The sequence below is a fragment of the Cydia strobilella genome, chromosome 26, assembly GCF_947568885.1.
Source record: "Cydia strobilella chromosome 26, ilCydStro3.1, whole genome shotgun sequence".
NCBI classification, from domain to species: Eukaryota; Metazoa; Arthropoda; class Insecta; order Lepidoptera; family Tortricidae; genus Cydia; species Cydia strobilella.
The window spans coordinates 2,000,744-2,016,974 of record NC_086066.1 but is presented as its reverse complement, the minus strand read 5'-3'; the positions used below and the strand labels follow the sequence as shown (position 1 = coordinate 2,016,974).

Sequence of the window (16,231 nt, the reverse complement as noted above, 5' to 3'; positions counted from 1 at the left end):
TTGTATAAATTGAACCCCACTGTCACGGTCGCCAGATGTAATGGTCACGCTATAGAAGAAACGATTTGATAACGAAGCACATAATATATTTAAATATATTTACAGGGAAAATATTACAATAATAGGTCTTGGTTTGACGAGGATGTTTTTCAGACTGCCATGGTAACGTATTCAACTTTTTACAGTGACATGGTTCTAAAACAAAGTATAAATAAAATAAGAATATAAACCTTTTTACACATGTAGAGCAGAATACGTCACACCTATAGAATAGAATACTCGTAGAATATATTTTATTTGTAGTTATTTGTAGTGTGTAGTGTTTTATTTGTGTATTTTTTTGTGTGTATACATATTACAAAACAAAGTCTCCCGTCCCCTTGTTCCCCGTAGATATAACCAAGTTTAATAACTGGTTTTATATAAGGAAAAAAAATTTCTTCCCCGCTAACCCGGTCATGAAATGGGATTTTTTTTGCTCATAGAAAACCGTTATTTCCTTTGGCTTTCTACGAAGAAGAAAACTTTCTGCCTAGCTAACCCGGTTATGAAATGGGATTTTGGTTTCCTAGTAGAAAGCCGCTATTTTATTTGGTTTTCTATGCGGAAGAGTTTATTCCTAGCAAACTTGGGTAATATAATATTATATATTTGTATTTTATTATGTGTATGAAAGCAGGCTTCGTAACGTTTTTGCAACACTCTTATTCAGGGTTCCATACCCAAAGGGTAAAAACGGGACCCTATTACTAAGACCCCACTGTCCGTCTGTCTGTCTGTCTGTCTGTCTGTCTTTTTGTCTGTCTGTCTGTCCGTCTGTCACCAGGCTGTATCTCATGATTATCATGAACCGTGATAGCTAGACAGTTGAAATTTTCACAGATGATGTATTTTTGTTGCCGCTATAACAACAAATACTAAAAACAGAATAAAATAAATATTTATTATAATTTCCCATACAACAAACGTGATTTTATTGCCGTTTTTTGCGTAATGGTACGGAACCCTTCGTGCGCGAGTCCGACTCGCACTTGGCCGGTTTTTCTTTTTACTATGCTCATTATTGTATATGAAATAATTTGTTTTCAAGGTCAACTTGGAATACTTGGCCCGCGTGGTCTTTTTTAAAGACATGCTGTACCCAGACTCCGTGGTCGGCACCGACAGCCATACAACTATGATCAACGGACTTGGCGTCGTCGGCTGGGGTGTTGGAGGTAAATTTATTAACAAACACACTTTTGTCGGCACCGACAAATGCTGATAACTTCTCGGTGATGGTGTCGTCGGCTAGGATTTACCAATACGTGGCCCAATGTCATGTTCTTCTCCTTGGTCGGCACCGACAGCCACACCACTATGATTATTTAGTGGATTTGGCGACATTGGCTGGGACGTTGGAGGTGAGATTTGTAATACTTAAACTTTAGTCGGCACTTTAGTATTGTGGGCTGCGACGTTGGAGGTAATATTTTGAAGCAGTACACCTTGGTCGGCACCGAAAATATTGGATTAGTTCACGGTTTTTGGTGTTGTTGATTGGGGCGTTGGAGATAACTTTCTATTATTTCTAGGTCGTCTTGCAAAAGCTCATCAATTGGGTGTTTTGTGACCTATTGATAAAAATAAACTTGTTACGTTTTGAAATAAAACTATGAAAACGGATTATATCGCGTATATTGAATTTATAATACATCCCGACGTTTCGAACTCTTTACAGCGTTCGTGGTCAACGGGTGACTATTGTTACGTTTTATTTCATCAATTCTATCTTAACTGTTACTCGAATGAAAGCGTATTGTGTACTTGATAATGAGCAACATATCAGATAAAACTTTATTTTTTTGTTTTTTTTGGGTCATAAAGGATTTGCCACACTGGATGCGTTTTACGGTCACCGGTCAGGTCAAACCTGTATGTATGAACATGTATGAACAACATCGACAGCAACAACCTTTGAGGTTGAAGTTTGACCTGACCGCTGCCCGCAGAACGCATCCAGTGTGGCATATCCTTAACAGTCATAATTGTGACGTTTTCAACCAAAAGGTACCACATTGTCGCTTGTTGATAAGGTTGATTTCTAATTGAAGCTATATGGAGATAGCGCCTTACTGACAAGCGACAATAAGTACCCTTTTGGTTGAAAATGGCATAATTGTTGTTAAATCATAGTTTGTTTCAAGTATGGAGCCCTTATTTTATCAAGGATATTGAGATGTTGGAGAAAGTTCAACGTAGTTTCACCAAGATACCGAAGAAACTCAAAAACATGTCCTATGAAGAAAGACTACAATTCTTAAAGCTCACAACCTTGAAGGAGCGCAGAGAACGCGGAGATCTGATTGAGACATACAAAATACTAACCCAACACTACGACCTTAAAGATTTCCATAAGATGCTAGAACGCAATAGTAACAACCGTCTGAGAGGTCATCAGTATAAGCTGGTGTCTCACAGGTCCTACAATAATCCTCATAGACACTTCTTTAGCAACAGAGTGGTCAACGCTTGGAACAAACTCCCAGGGGATGTAGTAGCGGCCCAAAGTGTCAATGAGTTTAAGAATAAATTAGATAAGCACAAAGCAAATTCTACTCAACACTGAGAACTCGGTTTATGACTCTGGATACAGGCATTATCAGTTGTTTAAACTGCCTGCCTGCATTACAAATAATAAATAAATAATAGAAAATTTCCTCAGTTTTGTTTTCTTTTCCCAGGTATCGAAGCAGAGGCGGTAATGTTGGGACAGGCCATCAGTATGTTGGTGCCCAAAGTTGTCGGATACCGCCTCGTCGGGGTATTGAACCCACTCACCACCTCCACTGATCTTGTGCTTACCATCACCAAGGTAATTAACAATATTCGCCTTTTTAGGGTTCCGTACCCAAAGGGTAAAAACGGGACCCTATTACTAAGACTCCTCTGTCCGTCTATCTGTCTGTCAGTCACCAGGCTCTATCTCATCAACCGTGATAGCTAGACAGTTGAAATTTTCACATATGATGTATTTCTGTTGCCGCTATAACATCAAATACTAAAAAGTACGGAACCCTTGGTGGGCGAGTCCGACTCGCACTTGTCCGGTTTGTAGATAGTTTGAAATAGTTTATGTTCGTAAACACAAACGAGTAAATACTTTATTAAATCACATTTAGAAACGGGTCTATCGCGAATTTATTTGTTAGCCGCGACCACGACCAGTGAAACCTGTGTCGAAACGTCGGTAAATAAAGGTAACAAAATAAATTCGCGATAGACCCGTTTCTAAATGTGATTTAATATGTGTTTCACCTGTGTCGAAACGTCGGTAAATAAAGGTAACAAAATAAATTCGCGATAGACCCGTTTCTAAATGTGATTTAATATGTGTTTAAACCGCGAAAGTTTTAAATGAGTAAATACTTTGTTAAAAAAAACCATAGAAAGGAGAAAGTGCGACGAAATTGTGTCATCTCAGCATGATACTGGCGACTTTGAGCGCTGATTTACCGATGATGCCATTCTCTTACGGAAAAAAGCGTACCTCATGTTTGTTTAAAGTTTATAAAGATCCGATACCTTGACGAAAATTTCACACTTCACAAAATTTCATTTCATTTTATCGGATTTTTCGATTTGAAAGATATCCATAGTTGTTACTGGTATCTGCAGTGCAGGCCTTATGAGGCGGACCATTGCACGTGATATAAACATTTTAAGACATTTTTGATATTTACATATGTTGAAAGTTTGGAAACTTCTATCAGCGCATGCAAAATTTTGAAGGAGGTTTTTTAACCCCGACTCAAAAAGAGGGGTTTTATATCTTTGATGAACATGTCCGTTTGACTATGTGTCTGTCTGTCTGTGTGTGGCATTGTAGCTCTCCAAACGGATGGAGATCGGTCTGATACGATTTTTATTAGGTGAAACCGAGTTTCCTTACAGTGGTTATTACTTATTAGCTATGTTTGATAGAAATCGATCCAGCAGTTTGAAGAGTATCTGAGGAGTTCCTTTCGGCATTTTTGGCATTTGGCATTATATTGTAGGGGCTTTTTTATTTTTTTTATTTAAAAGTTATTGTTAAAAGTTACTGATGGTACCAATAATTATGTTTCAGCATCTCCGCTCTCTCGGCGTAGTCGGCAAATTCGTGGAATTTTTCGGCCCCGGCGTGTCCGCCCTCAGCATCGCGGATCGAGCCACCGTGGCCAACATGTGTCCCGAGTTCGGGGCAACCGTGGCGCACTTCCCGGTTGACGCGCGCTCATTGCAGTACCTAGCACAGACTAGTTAGTATTTTATACCTTATAAATAGGGTTCAAAAGCAAGAAACTAGGGTCATTTCCTATGTATTTCGATTTTAAGATCCTGTCAGAAGAAGAAGTCGCGTACCTGGGAAGGGCGAAATTCTAAATACTAGTTTTTTTCCTTTTATAATATGTAATCCAGTGACATGTGCATATGCCATACGATAAATAAATAAATTTCCTATAAAAATGTCTATAAAATTAATCTGTTTTGATTGTTTCTAAGTGTATTGTGATCGTCACAAATAAATATCTTTTATCTTATCTTTATTATCTTATTAAAACGCGCTAGGCATCGCCATGAGCTCCACTGACAACCGTAACAAAAACTGGTAATTTTCTCGTCGCGTTTTGAGCACTTCACGGTTGACGCACGCTCACTGCAGTTAGTACTTGGCTCAGACTAGTAAGTGTCGCAAGTGTCTATAGGCTACGCTTCATACGGTTCAAATTCGTGGAATTCTTCGGCCCTGGCGTCTCCGCTCTCAGCATCGCGGACCGAGCCACCGTGGCCAACATGTGTCCCGAGTTCGGGGCAACCGTCGTGGACTTCCCGGTTGACGCTAGATCACAGCAAGTACCTAGCACAGACAAGTAAGTAGCCTTAAGCAGCGTAGAGCCACAGTCGCCAACGTGTGTCCAGAGTTCGGGGCAACCGTTTCGCACTTCCCGGTTGACGCTAGATCACAGCAAGTACCTAGCACAGACAACAAGTAAGTAGCGTTAAGCAGCGTAGAGCCACCGTCGCCAACTAGTATCCAGAGTTCGGGGCAACCGTCGCGCACTTCCCGGTTGACGCTCGCTCGCTGCACGTTGTACTTTTTCTAGTTGGTAGAAGTAGTTTTTATTTATGTTTGCGCCGACTCAATGTTTTGCGTCGACTTGCTCCGAAATCCAGTTAAAAAATCCGTTTGTGGATTTAAACTATAGAGAAGATTTTTGCCTACGAAAGTCTGTAAATGATTTTTGTAATCAAATGCTGTTTTTCCGGGAAAAGGGGAAAAGTTTTTCCCGCTGCTAAATTATTTATTTATTTAAGCTTTATTGCAGTTTAAACTTATCTGTATGTGACTGTTTGTTTCCTAAATAAAAAAAAAAAAAAAATACAAAAAATGTACAAATGGCGGACTAAAGGCATTCACTTCCAGTCAACCATAGGGCTAAACAAAAGTATAATAAAAATGGTGCAAGAAGCGAAGTAAGAGAATTTAATTTGGAACAATTGTAAACAACTGAAAAACAAAAATTAAAAATAAAAAAATATGAAAATTATTAATTCTTTAACAGATCGCACTCAAGAGAAGATCGACATTATTGAGGCGTACCTGCGGGCCACCAACCAGTTCAGGGACTACAATGACCCCTCGCAGGACCCCATCTTCTCTGAGGTACGTATATTTGGATATTAAAAGACTGGGAAATAGAGGGCTTGAGTTTATAAATAGCCTCGCTTCTCTCGGCCGGCAATTCCCATTCCGGCGGAGGTGCTTTTCTCAACACCAGACAAGTGCGAGTCGGACTCGCCCACCGAGGGTTCCGTACTTTTTAGTATTGGTTGTTATAGCGGCATCAAAAATAGATACAACCAAAATTTCAACTGTCTAGCTATCACGGTTCATGAGATACAGCCTGGTGACAGACAGAGGGACAGCGGAGTCTTAGTAATAGGGTCCCGTTTTTACCCTTTAGGTACGGAACCCTAAAAAGGCTTGAAAATAGAGTATAAAAAACTTGTAATCAAAGTTTTTTTTTACATCTAATTTCAGCTGTCATCTATGCTTTTATTTCCTGCTAGCTTTATTACGTCTTTTAAACCCCCCACGCAAAAAGAGGGGTGTTATACGTTTGACGCCAATATCTATCTGTGTGTCTGTCTGCGGTACCGTAGATCTCAAACGGATGGACCGATATCGATGCGGTTTTTTTACGTGAAAGCGTGTTTCTTTTCGGTGGTTCTTATGCTGTTTAATAAAAGTAGATCCAGCAGTGAAAAGTATCAGCTCTTTTCTAAAATGAAGTAAGGCATTATTTCTGTATTCCAGATAGTCGAACTGGACCTATCCACCGTCGTGACGTCAGTTAGCGGCCCCAAGCGGCCGCAGGACCGCGTCTCCGTCTCCAAAATGAAGAAGGACTTCCAGGAGTGCCTTAGCAACAAGGTATGTGATCTAAAATAAGATAATTAAAAAACATTTGGCGCCATTTTACACAGGCTTAACGAAGCCATGTACTATGGGTACTAGGCACCGCGGTACTAGACTAATACATACTTCAAAAGATAAATACATCGTTTTGTGATAAACACATATGCATTACTGGGATTCGAATGCACTCCAGCTTCGTAGGGGTCAGTACGAATTATAGATAATTCTATATACTTTTTATAAACAATTTTAATGTTTTTTAAAAATAATTAAATGTTACCACGATCATCTGTTAGATACCTAGTACCTAGTCATTTAGGTACCATTAAATTAAGCACTTTGTTTGTCATCATTATTAAAAAAAAACTTGATGGTAAGGTCACGTAAAAGTTACGAGGTTACTTTCACTTCCATTTTTGCGGAGATCGCGTAGATAGAACATATAAGTTGAACTGTAGATAAAATCTAGAACAATTGTTTGCTACAAACCCAGTGACAGGATAAACAACATGTCTACTGTGGATGTGGCAACCATTTTTCTATGATTCACTCCTCCATCATATTTGTGGTGATGTAGTCTTCCAACACACTCTTCCATCATACATTGTGATGACGTAATTTTGCCATTTTACTCCTCCTTGTGGTGTATCACATCACATCTTGTGTAGTCTTTCAACATGTACCTTATCATATGCGTGTCAGTTCAAATTATACATAAATACATTGTTTTTATATCACAGATATACAAAAAACAGATCTATTGTCCCAATTTGTTCAACTGATCTGTCATTTTTGTGATGCTGATGATCTTCTTAATAGTGAGCACCATTAATTCAGTGATAGACGGGAACTTATCTGCTGAAAAAATGATGGCCACCATTGTGAAGTATTTGGACCTATAGATACGTTTAAAAATAACACTAAGATATATCTAATGTCACAAATATTCTAGTTCAACATTTTATGCTATCATAAGATTTTAAGACTGGAATACATGAAGTAAAACATAAACACCACACATATAAAGCAAAGGGGCAAAGTAAAAAACAAGAGAATAAAATATAAATGATGACGATGATAACACAAGATAGCAATTGACAAAACAACGATGATGACGATGATAGCAATAGACACACCAAAAGAAAAAAAAAAAAGAAAAAAAATACATTAATGATCAAATGATGGCGCCATGATGAGATAGTCTCATCATCAGCTATCACGCACCCAGTGACAGATATCATGTGAATGTCTACTGAGCGGGTGATTAGTGATGACAACGACTGTGTCGACTCCTGATTATGATGATAATTGGATGTATGAATGTATGTTGGGTTAAGAATGAAATTAGTATCTTAACTGATCTACGTTAGTTTACGTGACCCCTGTGCATTGCTAAAAACATGTTTATCATTGTACTTAACCAAAACAAAGAAATGAAAAAATAATAAAAAGTAAATTACTATGTTTTCTATATAAAATTAAAATACCTTATTTTGATATTCTAAAGCATTTTCATAATAATGCCTGTTTATTGTAGTGATAGTTGATAAGATGATGGTGATATGATGATGCAGTCTAAAAGCAGATGGTATCAATCTCCCAGTGATAGAATTTGTAACATATCTACTGAGACAGTGACTACCAACTTCTAATAGACTTAACTTGTTCAAATACAAGCACACAAAAATAAGTTTTTTGCCAAAAATTTAATTTTTGGTACAAGTTTTTATCGCTGTCTGTACTTTTCTTTCCACAGGCAACTAATACTCTACGAGACAATTCTAAAAACCCCAAACACAATTAGGTTGCGTTGTTTTATCACAGTTCCTATGGCCACCTCCTGTCTCCGTCCTCAGTTCAGCTCGACGGTACCATAATATTACATTGTCTCCCGACTTAGGCTGAGAACGCACTGCGATTTTTTTTTTCAGTTCCAGAACCGCAAAAAGTGTAACGTACGGCATGCTTCATAAGCGCACGCACTTAAAAGACTGAAAGTGAAAGTGGGTCAAATTTAACTTGCAAGATTTGACTCATACAAACATACATAGATTGCAAGTTAATAAAAAGCTAGTGATAAATTAAACAATTATGAATTTATGCTGTTTGAATGTGGAAGCACCATCATATTCGTATGAATTTATGCTGTTTGAATGTGGAAGCACCACCATATTCGTATGAATTTATGTTGTTTGAATGTGGAAGCACCACCATATTCGTATGAATTTATGCTGTTTGAATGTGGAAGCACCACCATATTCGTATGAATTTATGTTGTTTGAATGTGGAAGCACCACCATATTCGTATGAATTTATGCTGTTTGAATGTGGAAGCACCACCAAATTAAATGTACCATTTTGGTACATATTAGTAAAAAAACTCGATGATTTGTACTAGAGCAGTAGGCATCACACACCCAGTGACAGATATACAGACATGTCTGCTAAGCATGTGATTGCTACCACTTCAGTACATTAATCTAAAAAATAAACAAGTATAATAAAAAATACGACGAAAAGACGGCGTTTAGGTACACATTATTATTGTCACTAAATATTTTTATGATATTTAGTGCAGAATCTATACTTGGTGGCTAAAAATTAAGTGCATTCCCGTTGCCAGGGTTTTGGGATTATACTGAGCAACTTTTACAATGGGACCAGCCCCGAAATCGTAAAAAAAATGTGGATATTTCATACATTTTGGTTGGTACATTTTCTATGAGAGGGTAACTTTTTTTTCGCGATTTCGTGGTTGGTCCCATAGTAAAAGTTACTCAGTATGATCCCAAAACCTCCCTGGCGACTTATTTTTTTTTTTTTTTTTTTTTTTAATGAAAACGACTACTACGCGCGAAAGGTAGTTCTTGATGCTGATGACGATGATGTCCAGAAGTAATTGTTATCATTCTCCCAGTATTATAAATATGTATATAATATATTTACTGGAGTAATGACCCCGACTACCATTGGACTTGTAAAATATCACTGCCATTCCTATATAGAAAGAGTAAACACAAAGGGAGCGTACATGTATGCAAAATTGATTTATGTACCTTTTCGTATCTTGTCACGGTGACAAAAATATGGTGCTTGCTAATGTTATACCAATGAGGATATAATAAGATAGAGCGGTACTGTCATAGTAAATTTTGTAACCACAGTAAATTCACTGCCATCTATCGACATACTTTAAAACTAAAAATGAAGATTTTTAAAAATACGTTAAAATGTATTTAAATATGGATAAATGATTTTTTTTATTTGCATTAATTATTTTTATATGATTTTGACCCATGTTCTTTCACTGGTATGCGTTAAAATTGTAAATAACAAACGAAACAGTCGACGCCCTCTATACGAGAGTAGGCCAAAACTAGTGGCGCCATCTGATCGAGAATCAAATTTTCGTGATTTTCGAGGCACGTTTTTTCCTTAGACTGTATCCATCCATTACGGAGTTATATCTATCTTTGGTTATACTGATAGCTGTTGTTATACTGATTTAAACTAACACGATTTTCACTCATAATTTAAAACTAATACGAGACTTAATCGCGTACAAACTTACGTTTATTTATGGCCTGACGTTTCGAACGTGACGTTACGTAAGTTTGTACGCGATTAAGTCCCGTATTGGTTTTAAATTATAGCTGTGGTTGACATAAAAATTGTATCAAAATATTTTCTATAATGTCACAATCCAGAGAGGAAAATGGGGACTACGTTTGAATGGAGAAGCGGCTGTCCCCTTTCCTCTTAAAAAGGCCACGAAGTTTTTTTAACCAAAAGCAGTATCACAAACCCAGTGACAGAATTAAAACATGTAAATGAGTATGTGATTACTGTTCTTAATTAAAATTATGTAGTGTTTATGATGTTCCACATTCCGTCGCTTGACAACTCGGTACAGAGTAACTTTTAGTGACTCAAGTAGATATCGTCCCATAGTAGTTGGTATCATACACCCAGTGATAGTTGAAAATATCTACTGAGCGGATGACTGCCAAGTATGTGAGACAGGTGCCATCTGACGGTGGTATCTAGAAATAATGTGACATTTAAACTTAATGCGTCAATATTAAAATTATTTTAAAACGGGTCACTCACGTATTATTAAGTCGAATAGCTCATGCTTCGATCAAATTTACGAGGATCCTCTTCACGGAGTAACGACACGTCCTCACTGGTCGAGGGCGCGCCGTGTACTGCGGGCTAAAGCCCGACTCGCACGTGCCGTGAGCAGCAGGCGGCGTCGGCGGTGCCGGCGACGTCACCGTTGCGAGGATGGCTCTACCCTCCAGCGTATTGCGTTTGTCAAGGAAAACAATTATTTATCATTAATTTTTTTTTACTAGCCTAATTTAGTGTCCCACTGCTGGGCAAAGGCCTCCCCTCGTTTCCTCCACTCGACCCTGTCGTTTGTAGTGTCCCGCCAATCCGGATAAAATGCGTCCAAGTCGTCCCGCCATCTCCTTTTCGGCCTGCCTGCATTAAATAATATTACTTAAATATTTTTGATATTAACATTATTAGTATCACCAAGTATCACTTCTTAAAACAAAGTTTAACCCTAATCTTGACTGTTTTTTGATAGGTATTAGTTATCTTCTGAATTCTGACTATGTGTAAAAAAAATTACAGAAGGTTTCATTATAGAAACCTTTAGCAGCCTGGACCCCTAAATAAAAAATAAACAAATAAACTAAACACTAAGCAAATATGTTAAGCGTCAAATACACTATACATTGAAAAAAAAAAACTTGTTATTCCGGCTGTCAAATTATCTGCGACAGCAGGTATCACAGCACCCAGTGACAGAATGACAGACATGTCTACTGCGCGTGTGACACTACTGTCACAAATATTACTGTCATATTACAACTTGATGATGATGATCAAATGTCACTGTAATACGAGACCTATTATAACTTGATAAATATTACTTGATGATGACGTAATGATGTAATGTCATCAACCACTTGGTATCATCTTCCCAGTGATAGAATATTGACATATCTACTGTGATGATGATAACCAGCCGTCAATGATATGTGATGATCTGATGATGTAGTCGAAATTATGATAAAGTCGCTAGTCTAAAAACCGGACAGTGGAGTCATAGTAATAGGGTCCCGTTTTTACCCTTTGGGTACGGAACCTTAAAATGTTGGTTGGAGAACAAATAAATACAGAAATAGCAAACACTTGAAAATCATGTTGGAAATACAAAATTACAATAATAAAATAAATTAATAAGTATATAATAAATTCAAAACATAAAATTTGGTTTTAAGCACCGGGATTTGAACCCAGGACTGTAGACTCGAAGCGTTGTTGATAATTATGCCAAACAAAATTGTATCATCTTTCCCAGTGACAGACTGTCAAACATGTCTACTGGCAAACTTGACACGACTTGTCAAAGCAATGAGTGATGAAAATGATGATATGATAGAATAGTCTAGAAACACCGGATGTATTATGCAACAGCTGGCCAAAAATAATTTTTTGCAAATAAATAAATAAAAATTTACTACGAAATGGTATGGTGGGTCAGGAAATCGTCTATCCAATAGTTGGCATCATGCTCCCAGTGATAAAATGATAAAATATCTACTAGAAGAATGACGGCCACTATTAAATAACATATACCGTTGAATTGTTCTTGAATGCACAAGCACATCTATCTCAAGTAGAATTTTGAGAGCGATGACAAATGACAATACAGATGTAGTGCATACTTGTTTTCCATCGTATTTTCTCGGAAACGTTCGTATTTTTCATGCTACTTCAGTCAACGTCAGTACTTTTTGTACCGAGACTGACTGAAATAGCAAGACACGTTCGTACGTTTCCGTGAAAATACGATGTAAAATAATTATGCACTACAGCTGTGTGAGTTATACGGATGGCCTAAAAAATAAGTGCATTCCCGTTGCCAGGGAGGTTTTGGGATTTTACTGAGCAACTTTTACTATGGGACTAACCACAAAATCGCGATAAAAAAAATTTACCCTCCCATAGAAAATGGACCAGCCAAAATGTATGAAACAGCCATATTTTTTTTCGCCATTTCGTGGTTAGCCCCATAGTAAAAGTTGCTTAGTATAATCCCAAGACCTCCCTGGCAACAGGAATGCACTTAGCCACCCTAAGGTGAAATACATATCTGAAAAAATAAATAAAATAATAGATGTTTTGACTTTAATACTTACAGCAATCCTTTTAGTATGTTATTCACTTATTAATGTCACAACACTTTTTTGCACAAATTTATGTGGATACAAATATTGGGAACCTACATTGGTGAAGTATTCCATACTGTATAACATCGTCCACGCTGCTGTTTGAAAATGAACTTTATTTAAAAGATATACGGTTCACCGACGATCAGTTAAGTCACTCTTACTACCAAAACTTAACATGAAATTTATAAATTATATAAATCATACTAGCGAACCGTATGAACTGATACTACACAACTGATAGCAGATAACCAATACCCCATGGTTTTATGCCATTTGTGGTGGGGCGTCATTCACTAATGACGTACTGACGATAATTATTGATCATTTGCTAATACAATAGTTTGGTAATTGACGTTTTCACCTGATTTACTGATTTAGAAAAAATACAATATTCGATTAAGGAAGAAAGTTGAAGTATCATAATTCAAATTAGATTGCTTGATTGATTGCGAGGCTTGATACTTCATACCTAGGCTAAGAATAACAGGAAATGTTTTTTTTTGTTTTGTTTCATATTTAAAATCCTTTCCTAAAACAAGGCAAAGGTAAGGAATCAGTTCCTTAAAATATTCGAATCCTCATATTATTTAGAAGCAAGAAAACCATTTCAGCCTATTTAGTTATAATTAATGTGGTTTTTTAGGGTTCCGTACCTCAAAAGGAAAAAACGGAACCCTTATGGGATCACTCGTGCGTCTGTCTGTCTGTCTGTCCGTCTGTCACAGCCTATTTTCTCCGAAACTACTGGACCAATTAAGTTGAAATTTGGTATACATATGTAAGTTCGTGACCCAAAGACGGGCATGTAACGCAAACAAATGAATTTTAAACATGGTGGCCACTTTTGGGGGGTAAATGAGAAAATTAGAAAATAAAGTTTTTCAAACTATATCGTGTTATATATCAAATGAAAGAGCTCATTGTGAGAATCTCAAATATATTTTTTTTACAATTTTAGGATAAACAATTTAGAAGTTATTCAAGAAAATAGGCAAAAAATGACCATTCCCCCCTTTATCTCCGAAACTACTGAGTATAAAATTTTGAAAAAAATAAACAAAATAGATCTTTACCTAAAGATTACAGGAAGACATATTAGAAATTGCAGTCAAGCGTGAGTCAGACTTAATTAATTAGTTTTTGATCCGACCGCTACGGGTTTTTTAAAGACTTTTCACACTCACATTTCACATAAAAAATACAATGTTTAAATTGTGTAATATACGGAACCCTTGGAACGCGAGTCCGACTCGCACTTGGCCGGTTTTTTAGTTTAAAGGGGCTGAGAATCTATATGGGACATCGGAATCTACGATCAGAGATTTTGGGGTTATATTTAGTCCCATCCTGTATTTTGATTCTAGACAAACAAACTAATTAGCTAACTATTGTGTGATTAGATAAAGTCTTGGGACAATAATAAAAATGGCTACACATCAACTTGTATTTTTATTATATAGATAATATTTTTTGACATGGAAGCAAACAGTTAACATCAGTGAAAACAATGTTTTATTACACCAGTAATAGTTTATATTTAAATAATAGTAGTTTGAATTTAATTTTTTTTTTAATTAAAAAAAAAAGTATAACACATTTTAAACTTATACAAGTTTCGCCAAACTTGCGTTTAACGGCGAAATGGTGCACTCATTTTCAATGTTAGTACCTTAATCTAAATTTAATGATTAACTTATCTTACTAAGGTTAATACTTTTATATTACATTAACAAAGTGTAAGTTGTAGGTATATATGTTGTTATTCTTTAAGAATTTATTTGTAGTTTTACATGTATGTAAAATGTATGATTTTGGTGCAATGAAGGATATTTATTTATATACAATATTTACCTATCTTATATATTTAGTCATGCGTTGTACCCAATAGCAACTTCTTAATTTTTGATTTAAAGATGTTTTTACTAGCACACTCGTCTTCTATTGATAAATTGTTCATTATTCGCGGTGTGATATACTTGCGCGTCCTTTTACCATAGTAGTTGCTAGCGGTTGGTTCCACGTATTTACTAATATCATAAATTTAAATGGCAAACACAATTAAGTACATTGAGAATAGCATTTTTAAGACATATTTTTCTAAACATTCAGGCGTTAGGGTACACTTTTACGAATACAATAATTATACACAGAAAATTACAAAAAACTCTTTTCAATAGATTAATAACCACATCTCAAAAATAATATGGTTGTAGCGAAAAATCCATTTTTATAATTTCAGGGTAAGTACAGTCGAAGGCAAAAATATCGATCCAGACAAATGGCTCAAAAATATGTTAACACGACTTTATTGTCTAAGGTGTTAGAGCGTACACATATTTTTGAAACTTTGGGAATGTATATATATTTATGCCCTTGACTGTACATGATTAAATAAATAACACTATAACAAAATATAATTATTATTGTTACAGTAAACAAGTAGAAAATATATTCGTTTTTTTTATAGTAAATATTTAAAATAGGTGTACAATAAAAAAAAATTGGCTTAATAAAATAATAAAATTGATCAACTTCTTCCTAAATAATAAAATGAGCTATTAAAGCACTTTATAATCAAGTTCAATTCAAATAGTTAAAGTTAAAATTATAGTAAATAAACAAAATAGTAAATTATTTGAAATTATAGTAAATTATTTGAAATTATAGTAAATTATTTTTGAATTATTATTTGAAATTATAGTAAATTATTTGAAATAAGTCAAATCCTAAATGTGTATGAATCAAGAAATTAATTAAGATTTCATGGTAGTTAAGACGAAGTTATGCACTAAATTCGAATTTGGGGTATGTATTTTTGCCAATCGATATTTTCAATGAACATTGATAACGGGGTTTAAATCAGGGGCGTAGCTAGAGGATATGGCGCCCGGGGCAGTCACCAAATTTGCACCCCCCGACGACTGACAAAAGTTTCCCTGCTGCTGCCTTTTGCCCATTTTGGCGCCCCCCCTTGGATGGCGCCCAGGGCACTTGTCCCCTCTGCCCCCCCTAGTTACGTCACTGGGTTTAATAATGTTCCAAGTAATCCGATAGATGATGTGTTGTCGCAGAGTTGTTCCATGTTGATTTGTAGATATTTCTCAGCAGAAATACTTAGTGAAACAGCTTTATGATAATATTTTTTAATTCATAAGTTGTATCACCAAATCCTCCTACTGAGATAGTTTTTTCTCCATTTTCAAAAAAAAATATTATTTGCTTGGGTGTATCTGAAGTAAAGGTGGCGAGTTGTCTAATAGTTATTTGTGGTATTTTCTATAAAAAGGGACCATATTGTCGATGGCGCTCACGCCATTATAAACGATGCTCCGATATAAATACAATGCCGCGCGACGCTGTGCGGCGTAAGCGCCATCGACAATAAGGTCCCTTTTGATAGAAAATGCCCCATTTGTTTAACAAATTCTCATAGTTGTAGTTCAGCTTTTATGTCTTGCAACTCTTGCAATGTTTAAGTTTCCACTTGTTTAGTCTCCATACAAACGTAGTTACCCTCCCATTTTAAAACGACTAGCTA

General features: G+C 36.2%; 1 protein-coding gene across 1 annotated transcript in view; it reads left to right on the top strand.

The window, feature by feature from the left end:
* LOC134753146 (cytoplasmic aconitate hydratase-like) overlaps positions 1 to 16,231 on the top strand; it is a 68,933-nt gene that overhangs the window by 18,217 nt on the left and 34,485 nt on the right. The window contains exons 7-11 of the mRNA XM_063688934.1: positions 1,091 to 1,217; positions 2,724 to 2,854; positions 4,109 to 4,280; positions 5,586 to 5,686; positions 6,341 to 6,457. Coding sequence (XP_063545004.1) covers positions 1,091 to 1,217; positions 2,724 to 2,854; positions 4,109 to 4,280; positions 5,586 to 5,686; positions 6,341 to 6,457 — 648 coding nt within the window. The remainder of the gene's footprint in view (positions 1 to 1,090; positions 1,218 to 2,723; positions 2,855 to 4,108; positions 4,281 to 5,585; positions 5,687 to 6,340; positions 6,458 to 16,231) is intronic.